The sequence below is a fragment of the Lasiodiplodia theobromae genome (assembly GCF_012971845.1).
Source record: "Lasiodiplodia theobromae strain AM2As chromosome Unknown scaffold_2, whole genome shotgun sequence".
NCBI classification, from domain to species: Eukaryota; Fungi; Ascomycota; class Dothideomycetes; order Botryosphaeriales; family Botryosphaeriaceae; genus Lasiodiplodia; species Lasiodiplodia theobromae.
The window spans coordinates 1,302,790-1,320,513 of record NW_023336495.1 but is presented as its reverse complement, the minus strand read 5'-3'; the positions used below and the strand labels follow the sequence as shown (position 1 = coordinate 1,320,513).

At 56.3% G+C, this 17,724-nt stretch overlaps 9 protein-coding genes across 9 annotated transcripts; 4 read left to right on the top strand and 5 right to left on the bottom strand.

The window, feature by feature from the left end:
- Nucleotides 1-1,113: 1,113 nt before the first annotated feature.
- On the bottom strand, nt 1,114-2,782 carry LTHEOB_928 (Cop9 signalosome subunit 3; the record flags this gene model as incomplete). The annotated part of the gene is made up of 4 exons (XM_035518850.1): nt 1,114-1,749; nt 1,808-2,254; nt 2,311-2,553; nt 2,615-2,782. 4 exons carry the CDS (start codon nt 2,780-2,782, stop codon nt 1,114-1,116), a joined length of 1,494 nt encoding a protein of 497 aa, XP_035369687.1.
- A 571-nt stretch (nt 2,783-3,353) lies between these two features.
- LTHEOB_927 (Ubiquinone biosynthesis protein COQ9) lies at nt 3,354-4,162 on the bottom strand (the record flags this gene model as incomplete). The annotated part of the gene is made up of 2 exons (XM_035518839.1): nt 3,354-3,686; nt 3,737-4,162. The coding sequence occupies 2 exons, from the start codon at nt 4,160-4,162 to the stop codon at nt 3,354-3,356; spliced, it is 759 nt and encodes a 252-aa protein (XP_035369686.1).
- Nucleotides 4,163-4,338: 176 nt separating this feature from the next.
- On the bottom strand, nt 4,339-5,547 carry LTHEOB_926 (uncharacterized protein; the record flags this gene model as incomplete). Its single annotated transcript, XM_035518828.1, has 1 exon — nt 4,339-5,547. One exon carries the CDS (start codon nt 5,545-5,547, stop codon nt 4,339-4,341), a length of 1,209 nt encoding a protein of 402 aa, XP_035369685.1.
- A 280-nt stretch (nt 5,548-5,827) lies between these two features.
- On the top strand, nt 5,828-7,538 carry LTHEOB_925 (WD repeat containing protein; the record flags this gene model as incomplete). Its single annotated transcript, XM_035518817.1, has 4 exons — nt 5,828-6,039; nt 6,093-6,412; nt 6,462-7,266; nt 7,319-7,538. 4 exons carry the CDS (start codon nt 5,828-5,830, stop codon nt 7,536-7,538), a joined length of 1,557 nt encoding a protein of 518 aa, XP_035369684.1.
- A 2,081-nt stretch (nt 7,539-9,619) lies between these two features.
- Nucleotides 9,620-10,215, top strand: LTHEOB_924 (uncharacterized protein; the record flags this gene model as incomplete). Its single annotated transcript, XM_035518806.1, has 2 exons — nt 9,620-9,893; nt 9,947-10,215. The coding sequence occupies 2 exons, from the start codon at nt 9,620-9,622 to the stop codon at nt 10,213-10,215; spliced, it is 543 nt and encodes a 180-aa protein (XP_035369683.1).
- Nucleotides 10,216-10,347: 132 nt separating this feature from the next.
- LTHEOB_923 (uncharacterized protein) lies at nt 10,348-10,865 on the bottom strand (the record flags this gene model as incomplete). The annotated part of the gene is made up of 2 exons (XM_035518795.1): nt 10,348-10,500; nt 10,659-10,865. The coding sequence occupies 2 exons, from the start codon at nt 10,863-10,865 to the stop codon at nt 10,348-10,350; spliced, it is 360 nt and encodes a 119-aa protein (XP_035369682.1).
- A 707-nt stretch (nt 10,866-11,572) lies between these two features.
- On the top strand, nt 11,573-13,345 carry LTHEOB_922 (uncharacterized protein; the record flags this gene model as incomplete). Its single annotated transcript, XM_035518784.1, has 1 exon — nt 11,573-13,345. One exon carries the CDS (start codon nt 11,573-11,575, stop codon nt 13,343-13,345), a length of 1,773 nt encoding a protein of 590 aa, XP_035369681.1.
- Nucleotides 13,346-13,754: 409 nt separating this feature from the next.
- On the top strand, nt 13,755-14,435 carry LTHEOB_921 (WSC domain containing protein; the record flags this gene model as incomplete). The annotated part of the gene is made up of 2 exons (XM_035518773.1): nt 13,755-14,125; nt 14,201-14,435. 2 exons carry the CDS (start codon nt 13,755-13,757, stop codon nt 14,433-14,435), a joined length of 606 nt encoding a protein of 201 aa, XP_035369680.1.
- A 1,705-nt stretch (nt 14,436-16,140) lies between these two features.
- Nucleotides 16,141-17,084, bottom strand: LTHEOB_920 (Rta1 domain protein; the record flags this gene model as incomplete). Its single annotated transcript, XM_035518762.1, has 2 exons — nt 16,141-16,841; nt 16,898-17,084. 2 exons carry the CDS (start codon nt 17,082-17,084, stop codon nt 16,141-16,143), a joined length of 888 nt encoding a protein of 295 aa, XP_035369679.1.
- Nucleotides 17,085-17,724: the final 640 nt, after the last annotated feature.

Here is a 17,724-nt window from a genome sequence, read left to right as displayed (position 1 = left end):
GCGGTCCCTGGGCCGCTGCGCGCGGCAGCAGCAGCACCAGCAGCGAGCGCCCTAGAACAATCCGCCCAGCGCGCCCCGCCGAGTGGTACGCTGAGCTCGCGCCGGCGCTGCTGGGCATGCGGCTCATCAGGGCCCTCCCCCCCAACCCCAGATACCGATGCAGGGATCGCGGCACGGCGCAAGAAGCGCCCCTGGCGCGCCGACACCGACACAGACGCCATAAATCCGAGCGCCAGAGCCCACCGCGCGGGCTTGCGCAATACCTAGTCGATGTTACCCTCCGCGGCCTGCTGCCCGGCCGCCGCAATAAAATATCGCAGCGGCGCCGCAATCTGCGATCTCGCCCGCTCTTCAGGAACGCACCCCAGGACGCAAGGGGGCCGCTGCGGGCCGCCCTCTTGTTAAGCTCGCCTGCAGAAGGACGCTGCCGTTGACCTGTGGAACGGCCGCACGTGGGAATCCCCCGGCCAGGCGCTGCACAGCGCCCATCCTGGCCCAAATCCGAGACCTACCGCCAACGACGAACACTTGGTCAGTGACGCGAAACAAGCAAACAGCTCGAGCAGCTACCCTCTGCTGACATGTGCTACGCTCCGCGACTGACCATCCGTCGTGGAGACCCGCACCTGCGCTTTTCCAGCGTTGGTTGTGAGGCGAGCCTTGCCGCCAGCGGGGCGCGCTGTGCCCCCTTCGGCTGCCGCTGAGGCAGCTTGCGTCTGGATCCTCGATGCCAGTGACTCGCGGGGGCTGCAAGACGCCCTTTCCGGCATGGCTGATATACGCTCAGCTGAGCGCTTGCGACCTTAGAATGTTCGCGATAACGGCCCTGATCCACTCTTGCGAAGCACGTATCACCATACACCACCTATTCGTTGCACTCGGTTTTGGAGTCCGTCTACCTTATGTAGCAAGTCGCCAGAACTAATGTCCCCCGAGTCTATGGCGCGGTTTCCACCCAGTTATCCTTACTCCGTAAACTCGACACTTGCACCAGTCGTGCCGTCTTTTCTGTATTAGCTTTCGTCTCTTCTTCGATGCGCGCCTTGACGCCGCGTCATGCAATCCAGCCACCTCATCAAGTCATCATTGCTGACATAGCAGCCGGGGCGCTCATCACAAATCTGCCATCATGTCCTCGTCCTGCTCGTATGCATCCCAGGACGTGTCCATCGTCTCGCCCAGTCCCTGACCGCTATCGTCCTTCTGGCGCGCCTTCTTCTTAGCGAATTCCACATACTCTTTAGTTAAGCTAAGCCTCTGCGTGGCCGCCTTGACATGTTCGGCCAGTTCATCGGTCCTCTTCGTCTGAGCAACGAGTTCCGAGAGCTGCTGCTGCTCCGTCTTGGTGCGTGGGCCGCTGGCCAGCTGCGAGTGGAATCGCAGAATCTGCTGGCCGTCTGCGCTCTGTTCAATCGTGGCATTCAAGAAGCCGTCGTCGACCATACCCTTCAGGTACGCTTCGGCAGCATCCGGGGCTTGGCCGAGCCACTTGGCGACGGTCGACACGGGAGCTGCTGCGTATGTCTTTTGGAGATTCCTGACGTAAAGCTTTGCCTGGTGCTCCTGAACCTCCCTGATCAGACCGGAATTGCCATCCTCGTTCCAGATTTGCGCGCCGACATCGATTTCAGCCTGGAGTCGGACGGGGTCACCGCCCTGGAAGATTTCGGCGACTGTGTCGTACGCCTTTGATGCCAACTTGATCGTCCTAATCGCGTGGCTGTTGGACGGCTTGAGATTCTGAGACGGCTGCGGCAGAGCGTAAGTCAATTTCGATGCGCCGAGCTTTTGGTGGCCAAATACTTACAGCACCGTCAACCAGACATCCTACCAAGACCCACTTCCTGTAAGCCTCCGCCATGAGGCCGCTCGCGACGTTTTGCGTGGGGGTGGTCAGGATGTACTCTAGGAGCAGCTGGGCCTGCTTGTACTGGCGCAATGCCAAGTAGGTGTTTGCGCCGAGAAGAAAGTACTCGTGAACATCTGCTGCGGTGATCCTGTCTGAGAGACCGGAACGTACGGTTATGTAGCCAGCGCTGGTGAAATGGTCTGCACATGGCAACGTAAATTCCGCACCCGCGATCGACTGGGAAGGGAAGCTACGGATGAACTGATCGAGAATGGGCAGAGCCTCGTAGAAGGCCCTAACCTCGTGGCAAAGACGGAGGTAGAGCAGGTGCACCGAGGTGAAGGTAGCTAGAGAAGGGTCCATGCGGCTCAAGGCCGTGCGAATGGGTACCAGGCCCACGGCCGGCTGCAGACAAGAGATCAGCATCAATGCCTCGGTATCCCTAACGCGGTACAACATACTGTGTCCATCAAGCGTGTGATTAGGTCGACGTACTCCACAGCCCTCCTCCAATCCGAACCGACGTAACGAATCTGTATGGGGTCGAAGACGTTGAGGTAGTTGATTAGCTTCAGCCAGAGCTCACCTCCCGGGCGGCACTCATCCGGCACGTTCAGCGCGGAGCCAGCGGAGTCGAGCTTGGACTGGAACTGGTGGACGAGGACGTAGAGGTAGGGTATCGAATTGACTGCCGGGTTCATTATCTGCACCATCCTAGTCAGCGCGAAACATTGCCGCATGGTGCGCTTTGACATCATCGCATACCTCTAGCAAGTTCTGGTCTCCAATCTGTCCCACCTGCCAGACGGCTTTGGATATGCGAGCGAGCTGGGCAATGAAGTGGCGGATGGAGTGGTCATATTCGGCGGGGGAGAGCTGCTCCAGTGTAGTCTGGTCCGGAGGGAAGCTGAAGATCACAGCGGCGTCCGCCATGATGTCGTTAGGTGGAGGAGCGGTGGTGGTGGGGGTGACGCGAGGATGTAGGTAGAGGCGGGATGGCGATGAGCGGAGCTCGCTGCGGCTAAGTGGGTTGGCTGTAGATACCGCGTGATCGAGCTGCCGTGGGCCGACGCAGTGAGCGCAGCTTCGGGAAAGGGTCGTTGCGCGGTCAAGCACGTACTGCACGAGAAAGTCGGGTGAATGTGAGGTTGAGAGCTTGGTTGCCTGTAGCTCCCCAGATTGCCGATGATGCGGTCGGTGATTTGGTTCGCCGACACAGCACCGTAGCTTCCTAGGTAGGCATGCCCACGCGCTCGTGCAGATAAATCTCGCTGGAGCTTAATTTACCAGACCTTGTCAGAGACACTCTTATTCGTATTCTTTTGAAACACACCTCTGTCCGGGTATTTGCCTCAGCTGCCCACGGGGGGTGCTCATCCAGCAGCACGAAACGTAGTGTAAATAGTTAAACGCGCATATACACAGTTTTTTACGAGCTCAATGAATCTAGTTTTCCTACAGATAGGTGCATTTTCACCCGAGACGCGGATCGCACGAATCCCGCCTAGATACGCATCCCTTTGCTCCTCAAAACGTTCACCACAGAGTGCCCGGTGTAGTCGAGCCACTCCGAGAGAGCGCTGGTAGCCCCTCCAATCTTCCTCAGGTCCTCCAGCCTCGAGTCTAGGAACCGCTCGGTATCCTTAAAGTTCGTGGACTGGTCTTGGGTCATGAACACCTCCGACGCTGAATAGATTGCCGACAAGCTCGCGCGCTTAGTGTACCAGCTGCTGTCAACGCTGGTGTCGCCGGCGAGGAACCAAATTTCGTCAGAAAGCTTTGCGAGCTCCTTGAGCGATTCTGGCACGTATGAGGGTTGGGCCATGATGGCAAGGGCCTGTGGAGATGATTAACGTCAAAGCCGGCTCATGCGATAGGAGCTCTTACCTCTTGCCAGCGGTGAACGATTGGCGCATTTGCCCGAAGCCTCTCCAGCGTCAGCAACCTGACCCTCGCCCCGATCCCCAGCTGCTTGTCGCCATCGTTCGGAAACTGCACGCTATCGCGGAGCGCGAGCCGTCGGGTGACCAGGTGGTACTGAATCAGGTCGAAGGGTCCGCGCGGGAAGAGGTTTGTCGAAACGTCTAGATATCCAGCATCGCGAGCGCCGAGCTGCAGGGCGGTGTTGGTAAAGCCAGTTACCGGGACGTGTGAGAGCGCGGCGGAGAGAATTGCGGACTCTGCGGGCGGGTATGGCGCTGGTTGGGCGTGCTCGTACGAGTGGTAGCGCGACAGCTGGGTGGCATTGAGTCGTGAAGCCGACCTTGGCAGCTTGCGAAAAGCTGGCCGGATGGCGCGCGTTGTGGAAGCCATGGTGTTGAAGCGGCGGTCCGGCTTCCACCGATTTGCGCGGACGTTAATCCGCAGCCGCGGAGCTCTGCAAATGGTCTGATGGCACGACCACCAACATTCTGTCTACGAAACTGCTTGATCGTGCTTGGAAAATTCTTGCAAATTGCGTCCTAATCTACTTCTGGACGCATCCTTAACTACAACTGCAACTCGCGCTCCTTGGCCTGACGTATCGCCTCGGCCTCCATCCGCAGTCTGATTGCATCTCTCCACCGTTGCAACCTCTTGATGCCGCGCTTAAAGCGGTCCATCTCTAATATCGCGCTTGCGCCATCTCCAAGACGCCGCGACCGCGCATCCAAGGCGTTCCTTTTGATGGAATCCAGGAGATCGAGCGTATTTGCATCGAAGTCGATTCCCCCATTCTCCATTTCTTGCAGTAAGTCATCGAGACCTTGAAAGTCGGAATACGTAAGCCATGTCATGGCGAGCAATTCATTGTAGAGCTCTGTACTCGCACCCAGGGCGTAAGACCCTCTGCCCAGGTTTTTGATCGCGGGAAGTAGAGCGAGCCCCAGGGTAGATCCTGGAAAGTCCACGCGGAGTTGCCGCATTGCGACGAGCATGAGAGACGGGTAGTTGGGTCCGATGATCTCCAACTCGGACGAAGGGTCCGCTTTTCCCTGGGACTCCGTTTGTTCATCTCGCTCCGTCTCCTCGCTCTGGCCGCGAGGAGGTCGCGGGGCATCCAAGTCCAGGCGCCGGATGACAGAGAGGACCTCCGTTTCCAAAACATTCCACAGTTCAACATCACTCTTCGCCGCTTTCATCAGTTGTTCGATGCGTTCAAATTGCTCCCTCCTCTGCGCCTTCCTGAGCAGCGTGTCTTCCTCTTCATGGTGGATGGCCCTTTTTTTCATGAGCTCTCGCCGTGCCAGAGGAGTCATGCCAGACGAGGATACGGGGCCAGTGTCGCCTGGCTCCATACCAGCTATAGCTTGATCGAGGATGGATTCCAAAGTATCATCGGTCAAATCGTCATTGACGTCGCCTTTCCCTTCTCCGTAGACGGGTTTCGTCGCATTGTATTTTTTGAAGAGGTTTTCAAAGGTTCGTCGCTCTCTCTCCGTAATTGTCGCGTTGCGCTGCTGGTGGAAAGACTCTTCTTGCTCCGATTCAAAGGGAACATCGCTCGCGTATCCGGTGTCGGCGCGTTCATCGCCATGGGAAGGATTCCGCCGACTGGCAATTTCGCTGGCGGCATTGAGGCACCTGATCTGGGTATCTGTTCGAGCGAACGACCGGCGCGGACCGCGGCCCAGTATGGTCCTCGTCTGGTACAAAAAAGGTAGCAGAGTTGTATTCAGCGGGAGCAGCGTCCGCTGCGCTACGCTCGAAGGTGTCATGGCGGGTTGCGGAATTGATAGGAAAAAAAGAAGAAGAAAAAGCTTGAACTTGGAAGGGCTGGTGGCGGCGACGAGGGTAATGCTCCGCGGTAATTCCGAGCAAAATCGCGCGAGCACGCGACGACGCGTTTAGGCGCCACCCGTCGATGACTTCACCGTCGCGCTCGCGTTCTCTCGTCGCAAGCACCACCACGCGCCGTGAATACCTCCCGGCAGCTGCTGAACTCGATCCGACCCAATCGCTTACGCTGCAACACCAATTAGTCTCTCTCGTATCGCCATGGCTCGCGGCGCGAAACCCCAGCTGAGCGAGTATGAGCTCAAGCGCCAGGAGCAAATCGCGAAAAATCAAGCCCTTCTAAGGTCGCTTCAACTGGATGCTCAGCAGGCAGGCCTTGCGCCTGCAGCATCGAAGGCGCGCTCCTCGACGCCGGCCAAGAAAGAGAAGAAAAAGCCGGCTGTGAAGAAGGAAAAAGAAGAGGTTGTGCCGCGGTGAGCAAAGATCCGGGAAATTGCTTCCCACGCAGCCGCTGATCGAGGTACAGGAGAACGTCCTCTCGCTTGCGAGGGATCGTTGCAGATAGTGAGGTTGCTAAACGAAAGGCTGAAGAGGAACATGCGGCACTGCAAGAGGCCGAGAGAGCGAAACGCCAGCGCATCAGCGATGATTTAAATCTCAGCGACGTCGTGGTGGCCGGTCAGCATTGGAATCAGAGTGGAAATTTCCTGAGAGGCGTCGGCCCTGCCATGCCGTACGAAAGAACTTTCACCGCCGAAAATGTAAAGAAAACGACAGACAAGGAGCTACGAGCTCTGCGCGAGAAGATGAGTGGACTTCAGCTATGGGAGGGATTTGAACCGAATCGTAAGCCTTGCTCCCAGCCTATTTATCGAGTGCACTGACGGGTCCTCAGAGATTAAACTCACGCCTGAGCGCATATACGCCATGGGATTCCATCCGACCGCCGACAAGGCTTTGATATTTGCCGGAGACAAGATGGGAAACCTCGGGTTGTTTGACGGATCTCAAAGCGTGCCGGACATCAAGGCTGAAGATGACGAGGAAGATGATGACGCGGAGCCTGCGGTGACGACATTCAAGATACACACTCGAACGATATCTGCCTTTCAATTCAGCGCTACGGATGCGCACGCGCTATTCTCGGCATCATACGACTCGTCTGTTAGGAAGCTCGACTTAAACAAAGGAATGGCGGTGGAAATCTACGCGCCGGCGGACAAGTCCGAGGACGCGCCACTTTCTGGAGTCGACGTCGGAACAGCCAATATGGTGTATTTTTCCACTCTTGACGGCAGTTTTGGTATGCACGATATCCGCGCTCCTTCGGATAAGACCCAGGTATTCCAGTTGTCGGAAAAGAAAATTGGCGGGTTCAGCATGCATCCTATCCACAAGCACCTATTTGCAACGGCGTCTCTGGATCGCACGATGAAGGTGTGGGACTTGCGCAAAATCACCGGCAAGGGCGATGCTCGAGCGCCAACACTCCTCGGAGAACACGAGAGCAGGCTGTCCGTGTCGCACGCCGCGTTCAATTCTGTCGGCCATGTCGCTACCGCTTCATACGACGACACGGTCAAAATCTACGACTTCACCGATTGCGGTGACTGGAAGACCGGCGCACGGCTGAGCGACGAGGCGATGGAGCCCGCAACGATCATCCCTCATAACAACCAAACTGGTAGATGGGTGACAATGTGAGTCAAACACCGGCCTGGTGCTAGGCTTGTGTAAGCTAACGCGGTCTAGATTACGAGCCCAATGGCAGCAGATGCCGCAAGATGGCGTGCAGCGCTTCTGCATTGGAAACATGAACCGGTTCGTGGATGTGTATACCAGCAAAGGAGAGCAGCTCGCGCAGTTAGGGGGCGATGGAATCACAGCAGTCCCTGCCGTGGCACAATTCCATCCCAGCATGGACTGGATCGCAGCTGGTACAGCCAGCGGTAAACTGTGCTTCTGGCAGTAAGCCCGCCTGCTTCCTGACGATGAGACTTTGGGCGCGAAGAAGCTTTCTGATGTCTAAACCTGGCGAAGTACATATATGCGCCTACCCGCGTGCAAGTTTTTGAGAAAGACAGTAATGCATGTGCAACGTTGCATCCTTCACTTGTGTTGAGTTTTGGACCTTGGAACTGCTGCGACCACTGCTGACTCCGCGCTTTATTGCATCGACTAAACCGGGACCTAGCACTTTGTCAGAGGTCACGATTTTTTCATGTCCTTCCTCGTATTCCATAGTCAAGCCAACTAGGTGGGGTTAGCTTCCTCTTCCGCTTCTGACTATCTTGTCTTACTTGATTCTTACCAATAGTTCCCGCCAGAGATGTATCGATGCCGGCTTCGGAGGTTCCATGTGCGTTTCACAGGCACTCTGCATTGGCCTGTCTGCTCGATCTGTACAGAGAAGTGCTGCCGAAGGCTGGCGCCTTGATCGCAGGGTCCCGGGACATGGCGTAACCATGCCTCAGAAGTTTTTGAAAAAAAAAAAAAGAAGTGGACAGTAAAGATATCGTCCGAATGTAAATGCAGAATGGCATCGAGTACCCCTCGGCTGCTATAACCCGCCGTAGCCCCGAGGACTCCGTATATTCTAGTTTCAGGAACGGCATCAACATGCACGTCACGGCAAAAGACAGCCCTATGCGTACCGGGGATGCAACGGGGTCTCTTCCGTTTACGAGGTCGAGTTCGGATGTGGAAAAGCTCACTGCAGCCCCCGGTCAGCTCGCTTCTTGGTGCGCGCCAACGAGCCACTCTGTGCTGATCATCTCGACTCCACATGCATCGCTCGATGCTCGTAAAGCCTGTGTCATGTTTCGAAGGTGGCAGGCCTCAGCTCTGAATCTTGCAGCTGCGTTTGATCAGAGGCACGAGACGGAGCGGTGCTAACGAGCACGTCGAGGCGTGGGACTAATGGTTGATGTCATGGATTATATGTTACCGATATCACGATGTTCAGATCCGCTGTCTCAAGGTAATTGTTCCGACTTCTCCGCAAAACCGGCACCTAAGACTCATGAGGCAGCTACTGCGAGAAGATTACGTCTCTGGGTGATCGACATGCACCACACAGGTACAATTGTCATCGAAAAGCGCTTCATCACATGTTTCTCGACGTTCGGGTGTTTCATGGCCGGGCGACGCTCCCAAAAATAGAAGCACGATGTGACGAGCTGACAATCGTGTACAGATGGGAAATGGTCGGAGCTGGCAATTTGTCGGGCGCAGATTGGGAAGATCAGCGTGACCGCCTTCAGCCTCATGATCGGCGGTTTCCTCCGGCGCGGCCGGACGAGAGATTGGCGCAGCGGTGGCGTCCACAGATAGAGAGCAGCTTTCGTGCGAGAGAAAACGTCTGGAAACATGGATGGCGCGCTTTGACCACGGGCTGTGGAGGTCAGCAAGAGCACCTATGCGCTGTCCTTTCTCCTCGGGGCTCCCGGCCGATGGCGACTCGCGGTCAGCCGCACAGCCCTGAAAGAGCGAAGGTGGTTGCGAAGACAGGTTGAGAAAAAAAAATAATAGTAGGGCCGGATATTTTTGGCTGCGCCTCCTCGATGAGCTTAACGCAGCCTATCGGCCGCCACACCCGTCACACTCGCCTCGACTGTGGCCCTGCATGCCAGTGTCGCAGACCCTTGCCGCCCTCAATGTGCTACGCACCAGTCTGGCGCGGGCCCGAGCCGTTGCAGCAGCGAACAGGGCAATGCTCAACGGCGCGATACGAGATGTGCGCTCTCTGAGCCGTCGACATGCATCGAATTGGGCGGAAGCGGCGGCGAGCGAATGACGTCGGTTTAAGAGCCCGAAAGCGCCGGCTGCTTTGCCGAGTCAGGCGTAGGGCGCACTATCGGTGTGGAGGTTGCAGTGCCATCACGCCTCACAGATCACCAATACGAGCTACAGCAGATGCCCGGACACCGAGCGGTGGCCCTCCCGTGCGTCATGGCCACCCCTTAGGCTGTGCAGCACCACAGATAAAAGGACAGAACCTCTGCCGTCGAGAAACCAAACAACAAACGAAACAAAACACTCGTTCAATTCACAATGAAGTCCTTCGCTATTGCCGCCACCCTCCTCGCCGCCGCCCCGGCTGCCCTTGGCCAGTTCGTCGGCCTGGCCGCTCGCTCCGCCTCTCCCATCCACTTTGGCAGCATCAACGCTGCCGGCGGCAAGTTCTGGATCGGCAAGGAAACCTCTTCCTACTGCCCCTCGTCCGTCGTTGCCGACTGCGAGACCGCCTACCCCGGCAATGTCACCGTCTTCGCTGGCGGCGACAACACTCTGGGCCTGAACACGGCCGTTCCCGGCGGCCAGCAGGGTAAGTTCCCGACAGCAGCAACATAGAAAACTCGATGCTAACGCGGCGAGCAGTCTACATCGCCCCCGACGGCTCCCTGTCCTTCACCCAGGCGCACTCTGCCTACACTCCCGAGGGCTCCGTCACCACCGGCTTCACTCTGTCGTCGAGCTCTGGCCTGGGCTACCTCGGCTGGACCAACGGCTTCACTGCCTGCGCTTCCCCCAACGGCACCTTCCCCTACCAGATCTTCGGCGGTGGCTTTAACCAGACCAACTGCCTCGGCTTCAACTTCCTGGCCTCCAACTACACCGGCGGCACCAACGCTTGGCAGTACGCTTAAGCCTGTAAAACAAAAAAGTCAGCGGACTTGTACGCACTGAGCGACATTGGATGAAAACAGGGCAAACTATTTACGATTCAAGGAAATACCATACCCTTCTTGGGTAACGGAGGAAACTTTTACGAGTTATTTTTAATTGTCCATAGCTGTAATTAAAGCGTTTCGAATTGACTCGATGTGCTCCTCAGGACTGCGATTCTTGGCCAGGTTGTGCACCATGACGGTTTTCTCGCGCGACTTCATGCCCTTTGCAATCTCCACGTCAGACTTGGGGACCTTGAGGATCTGGACGATGTCAGTGGCTGGGAAAATGATTTGAGGGGGTGTTGTGCAACGTGAACTGATGGATCGAGGCATTCATCCGGCACACCCTCACGACGCACGCATCGGCGTTTCGTCCGCCGTGCGGATGAATCCAATGCAATTTGAAAGGTACAACGCACCTCGGCGATCAGCTTCTGTACCGCCTTGTTCGCTTCGCCTTCTTTCGCCTGCGCCGACACGCACAGCTCGACGCCATCATCGCTGACGCTGTTGACGCCTTCGCGCTTGGCCGACGCGCCCGGCTTGACGTGGCAGGCAAGAGAGATGGAGCCGACCGAGCTTGTCTTGCTGCCTTTGGAGGCGATGAAGCGGATTGCGGTGCTCATTGTCGAGGGGAAAGTTTGGTTGAGGCGGAGAGGAGATGGCGTGAGAGTGCACCGCCCGCTCGGCAAAACAGCCCCCCGCAGCTCCAGGGCTCCCTGTCGCCTCAGAGCATTCCACCACAGACGAAGGCTAGCCCATGTCACGGGTTATTGAAGCTATGTAAATGTGACATTCACGTCCGGACGATAGCCCCATTTTTTTCTTTTTTCTTTTTTTTTTTTTAAAAAAAAGAGCCAGTATATAGTCTCTTGATCTAGGTTTCTAATTATTCTTCGCCCCTGCCTTAGAAAAATTAACATATGCGGGTAGTTGAAGCTAGAATATAGAATTAAAAGTTCTACATACACGTCCGGACGATAGCTTCAACTGCCCATGACATGAGCAAAAAATAAATCTACGCTAGCTATCGGCTGCGATACCCTCTGCATTAACCTTCTCACGTCAGACCGCATGACGTCAAGCTCCGTGCATCTGGCCAGACCACGGGCTCCCCCCGCAATGTTCCAGACCTCGCTGACCGTGCCGACAAACTTCGTCATAACCATCCAACACGATACGGGCTGAGAGACCCAAATGGCGGTCAGAAGCATCAAATCCTCAGCGACGGGCTTGGTATTGGGGGCGATGTTCAATTATTTGACTGCACGGATGGCCGCTCCGCTCACCGTTCCAAGGGTCCATCATCAATAATTTTGACACCCCTTTCCAGATGGTCATCCGAAATACCGAGACGTCTATCCTCCTGCCAACATGGCTCCAGATGCATCAACCAGACTCGATCTCAACATGGCTGTCAGAAAATACACCGGCCAAAGCGTCCCTCGGCACGCCCTTGTGCCACCTCGTCGACAAGTTCAAGCCTGACTTTGCATTCAAGGACCGACATCGTTACCACCTCGTCAGGACGGCTGCCGGGACCGTGGCCTTGCATCGCCACGACGATCTCATTGGATGCGTCCGCACTGCGAGTTTCAAATCGAGTCAGCCAGCTTCTTCCCGGTTTCTTTGGAAGAACGAAGTCGATATAGTAGCAGTTAGACACTGGCTTACGACATGCATCACAAACCACTTCAACTGCCGTCTCCAAGGGAGCCGTGACCTTCCCCGGAGCATGAAGGTCATAGATTGCATGGACGCTCGTGTTGTCCCCTGGAAGCCAGGAATGAAGTTCGCGGCACTGAGTTATACGTGGGGCTCTGACACCGGCCCGACCCTGGCAGAGGGAGAGACGCTGCCGGCAGCCCTGCCACGGACGGTAGATGATGCCATCCAACTGATCAAAAGACTCGGGCTCCCCGATCTTCGATATCTTTGGGCCGACCGGTATTGCATCGACCAGCATCGCCTTGACGAGAAGCACGACCAAATCCAGCAAATGCACAAAATCTTCTCGAACGCAGACCTCACCATCATAGCAGCCCATGGAGACAACGTGGACTCGGGACTGCCGGGGATTGGAGCTACGCCGAGGGCGCCGCAGTCGTTCATTGCCACTGCCGATGGGGCCCTGGTTTTCGTCGAAGCCAACATGAAGTCCATCACTCAATCGCCGTGGATGACGCGAGGCTGGACTTTCCAAGAAGCTTGCTTCTCTCGGAGGCGTCTTTTCTTCACGTCAGAACAGGTCGTGTTCGAATGTGCAGACATGACGGCGCAGGAAGTGCTGCGAATACCGCTCAGGCACGGCGCTGGGTGCACGTTGAAACCGCTTTTCGGCGTGCACCTGTCGAACGTCATGGGAGAGCAGAGGAGACCTTTCCCGTACTATGTTGAAGAGTACTCTCGACGGGTCCTTAGGTACGACTCGGATGCGCTCAACGCTTTCAGTGGGATTCTCCATGCGTTGGAGCAGTGCGAACCGCGACTGCACCATCTCTGGGCCATCCAGATCAACAATGGCCGCTGCATGTCTCTTTTGTGGGATATGCAGCATGACTTCGACATGTCGCAACGCCGTTGGGATTACCCTTCGTGGTCCTGGCTCGGCTGGAAAGGGCCAGTGACTTTCTCGAGACTGAAAGTCGACACGGCTCCCGACGTAGCAATATGGGTCGAGCGCTTGGATGGCATTTTGCGCCCGATCGCCTCCATTTCCGACGCAGAACACGTCACGCAAAACCCCGGTGAATATTCTCGATACATTCACATCGAGGCTTGCGCTTTCGACGTCAAGGTGTGCCTCCTTGGAGACGTGGTCGCGCTTGAGCGGGAAACCTCGGACGGCACCAGCAGCAGGGCGGTCATTCAGAGAGGCAACAGCTCCCTTCTAAAGAGCCAGCTGGTCGGCGAGTCTCTGCAAGCAATCCTGCTCAATCGCCATGAGCTCTCGGACGGAATCAGGAATGTCGCGACGCTTCTGCTAGTCAAGCAGAACAAGAATGGCACGGCGAGTTCCCGGGTCGGGGTGTGCGAAGTCAAGTGGTATCCTTTTGGGTATTTTGCTGAAAAGTCGGGGCGAGTGAAGATGACGCGGCTGGGGTGATGGTTTTGTGATGGAGGCGAGACCCTTGAATTTTCACGCTATCTCGATAGTAGACTCCTTCGGAGCGAGCGAAAGCTTGGGCGGGCAGATCTCCCGACAAGCGTTCGCTTAAAATAATCGGTCTCCCCGGTCTCGCCGCGGTCTGGCTGCTTCCTCTGCTTCCTCCGGCGATCAAGTGCCGCCATCTGCCGCCCCGCCTGCCTTCTTTCGACACCACTATCTCGTATCTAGAAGCCTAGCCCCAGGAACGAAGCTTACCCTGCGCCGCCCTATTTTTCCTTCAGCTGAGTCCGGCCCAACAATGCCCGCCACAAATCTCCACCGCCGCGCTCTTTTGACGCTCCCTTCCTCTCCGTTCTCCTGGTGATTTTCCCTCTCGTCGCTTTTCTTGCCGCTATCAATTGCAATCATGGCCCCCATCTCCGCCCTCTTCTCGGCCATCCTTCTGCCCGCCCTCGCCTTTGCGCAATCGAGCAGCACCACCATTTCCGCCTCGGAATCGAGGACCACGTCGACCGCCACATCCAGCTCGGCCAGCACCAGCGGCACCGCCACGTCGACGAGCACGAGCGCCTACCCGTCGGCGACGCTGGCCATCAACCAGGGCAGCAGCGGCTACGAGTACGCAGGCTGCTGGAATGAGACGCAGGGCTTCGTGCAGGGCGGCGGCGTGCGCGCGCTGTCGGGCGGCAGCATGAACGCGACGGACGAGATGACGCCCGAGTGGTGCTTCGACTTTTGCGGCGGCTCGCAGTACGCCGGCCTGGAGTACGGACGAGAGTACGTTCGCGCGCTTTCTTTTGCTGCTTTTCTTCTTCCTATGCTGTGAGTACTGACGTTTTCTTTGCGCAACAGGTGCTGGTGCAGCCCCTATCTCTCGAGCCTGTCGACCGAGCTGCCCGAGGGCGCGTGCGGCATCCCATGCAAAGCAAACGAGACCGAAGCATGTGGTGGCTCGTGGGCGCTGTCGCTGTACAACCGGACGAGCGGCGCGGCGAGCTGGGGCGCCGGCGCAGGAAGGCATGCTGTCTGGAGCGCCGTGGTCGTCGCGGGAATGACAGCTGCGGCTGGATTTGTCATGGAACTGTGAAGAAGAGAGATGTTCATCTGGAAAGGAGTTAGGCGAAGGGCTCGGGGAGGCTCCAGTCATTTGATAGATTAATAATAGACATGAGATGATTTCACGACTGAGGCATTGTTTTCACAGCTGATCTGGAGGTGTCAAGGTACCCGAGACGATCCTAGCTTGTACGATACCTGATGCGAGAAACTTCGTCTATCATTTTTTGGTCCATTTGCGCCAATAACTACAGTCATAAGCATAGTACCGCCTCGTGAGGCTGAACTGGAGGAGTGTAGCCATACCGAGAGCACAACGAGACAGGCCAACCCTTGTCCAAGCTCACCAACCACAAATAGGCAAGAAGGTTTTGAGTTTCGGCAGAAGGGAAGACACGGTCTGCGGCCCCGGCCCGATATTATTATAGCTTTTGTATGCCTGACGTCGATCATGCGGCCCGTCCCGTTACCACTATTCCACCACAGTGGGTTGCAGTAGATTAAAGTCCTCTGTCTCACGAAAAAGGCATAGTCTTCGTTGGTGGGTAGTCGAGGTAAACGTCTGGACATGTTTGTTGAAGAAAGAAAGTAAAGACCCGTCTAGAATGGGTTTAGAAACGAGAAGGTTTCGAGAAGGCCCAATTTCTCTAGATAGCCCCCGGTTCCATACGTTTCCGCCTTGGAAAGAAAGCTCGAGAAGGCAGCAGCATGTGAAAGCCCGTTGCTGGGCGACAAGGTGACAGCGTTGCAGGTGACATGGCCTGCGCTTGGACCACCAGCCTACCTATAAAAACCCCAGGCCCTCCATCTTCTGCTCCTCTTTTCCTTCTTCAGCTCTCTTTGCCTTTTGGCTTAAAACGAGTCCAACCACTCCACAAGAAGTCCGACTCCGAACCGACCCCCTCGAGAAGATCTTGGTCTAAGCCAATGACGCCAGGCAAAGAGAGCCATTTGCTGGCGGGGCATCTCAACGTAAGTCACCCGCCAGCAAGCGACATGCTGATTGTTCTTCTCGTAGGAGGTTGGGAGGAGCTCGCGACCGATGCCTCCCAAGCCTACGGAAGTCAATGTCGACACATCACTACCACTGTCACGATTTGACTTGGCTTCATCACCACCAACCTCACTTTGTGGTCGAATCTCTGGCTTGCTTGCCTCACTTCGCTTGAGAAGATCCTGGTAAGTGACACTCAACTCTTTCCATTGCTCTTCGTTCTTCTGACAAGGGATAGTCCGGCAATCTCTACTCATCAACCATCAACCTCACTTTGTGGTCGACTCTCTCTGGCTTGCTTGCCTCACTTCACCTGAGAAGATCCTGGTAAGTAATGCCCAGCTCTTTCCATTACTTTTCGACATTCCTCTGACAAGAGCAAGTCCAGCAATCTCTACTCACCAACCTTCAACCTCACCTCACCTCACCTCGCCTTCACTCCCATCGCCAAACAAGCCCACACGCCTGTAACAAGCCAAACTGAGCCGCTGAGCAATCACTCTACTCCACAATCTCAACTATGCTCCCGGCACATCAATCAATGCATTCACAAGGCAAATACATTCGCAAGGCACCTGGCAAGGGCATCTCAAAGGGGGGAAAAACCAGTGGCACTGCAGAAGAGGGAAATTTCGGTTGGCAGCTGGAAATATCAGGACAAATCAAATATGAATCAAGTTCGCTTCAAGTCTAGTCTTTTTGTCAACGTGAAATAACCAGAAAACGCCTTGTGCGAATATCATCACGCACTGTTATCCTCCATGTATCTCTCCCGGATCTCCTCCATGCCGACCTCCCTCCTGTCGCTCTCCTTCAGCATGCGGGTGATCTCGCTGGGGTGGACGAGGTTGAACAGCAGCATGACGGCGAACATGAGCACGGCGTCGAAGATGTACAGAAAGACCTCGTGCTTGAGCAGGTATCCGTTGTTGCCCATCAGATACTCGATGACCCTGAAGACGCTGCGGACGAAGACGAGCAGGCTGGCGGCCATGAGGACCCAGAAGTGCTTGCGCCAGGGCATGGAGCCGTCGTCGACGATGCTTTTAGCGGTAGGCTGGCGCGAGATGCGCGAGTAGAAGAGCAGGCCGACGACCATGAAGAAGCCGAAGAAGGCGAGCTGCACGAACAGGCCAGCCACGACGATCTTCTCGCCCGTGTGCATCGACGACGCGCTGCCGGCCGACATGATGCCCGCGCCGCCGGCCTGCACCAGGAACGAGATGACGTCGCCCGAGACGAAGATCTTGGTCAGCCACTTCTGCCGGATCAGCGAGTGCTGCTCGCCGTCGGTGACGAGGATGATGCGGCCCAGGATCATGTAAATGGAGGCGGCGAACAGGGCGGGCGCCACGAGGAGCAGCAGCGACTGCTGGATGAAGGGGCCGAGCGCCCATTGGTCCTGCGACGAGAGGGCGCGGCCGACGTAGCCAACCCACTCAACTGTGTTTTTTTTTTGCGTCAGCCGAAAAAGTCTCCGCGGCGCCGGGTGCACGTACAGAAGCCGCCGATGATGAGCGGAATGAAGTACCACGTCCGCGTGCGGCCGCATTGCCAGCAGTGCCAGAATGTTGTTATCACAAAAGCGACGACGAATATGATGGCGGCCGGGAGGCTGGGATGGTAGCGGTAGAGCACGTAGGCGTTGGGGTCGTCGAGGGACGGGTGGTATCCAGAGTCGGACATGTTGGACTGATGGTCTGCGGGCAGAACAGGAAGCGAATCTGCTTGGTGGACAGGGAGAAGCAGGAAACGAGCATGCGTGGACTTCGGTAGATGATCGAGAAGGCATCCACGGATAGATATACCTGTGCAGAAGTGGATCGGACGTAAGCACCCGCCTCCAGGCTGTGCAAACGGCCAATTCCATCCTCCTTGGACCATTTGGCGTGGTGTAGGCGTATTCTGTGCAGACCGACGTATTCGTATGAGCCAAACGAGCGAATCAGAGGCCGCCATTTGCGAGTCTGCTTTACGAGACGCGCCAATGTGGGGCTGGCGGATTGAACATTGCGCGGAGGCGCGATACGTCGGGTACGACGTCTAAAAATTGCAGCAGATGCCGAAACGTCCGTCCTGACATGAATATATCTGAGTAGGTAGATGCATCTGAACGAGAGCTTAACCATCTCCATGGTTGCGATAATAGGTAAGCGGGCCGATCGGGACACTGCCCAATGAGAGCCAGCGCAGTACGACCGGAGCCTAAACGCGCAAAATGGTAATGCTCGCTTATGATAAGCAACAGTCGTATCGCAATGATTTCCCCTGCATTCGTTGAATTCTTTTTTTTCCGACCGCCCTATACGATATGACACGGATCTAG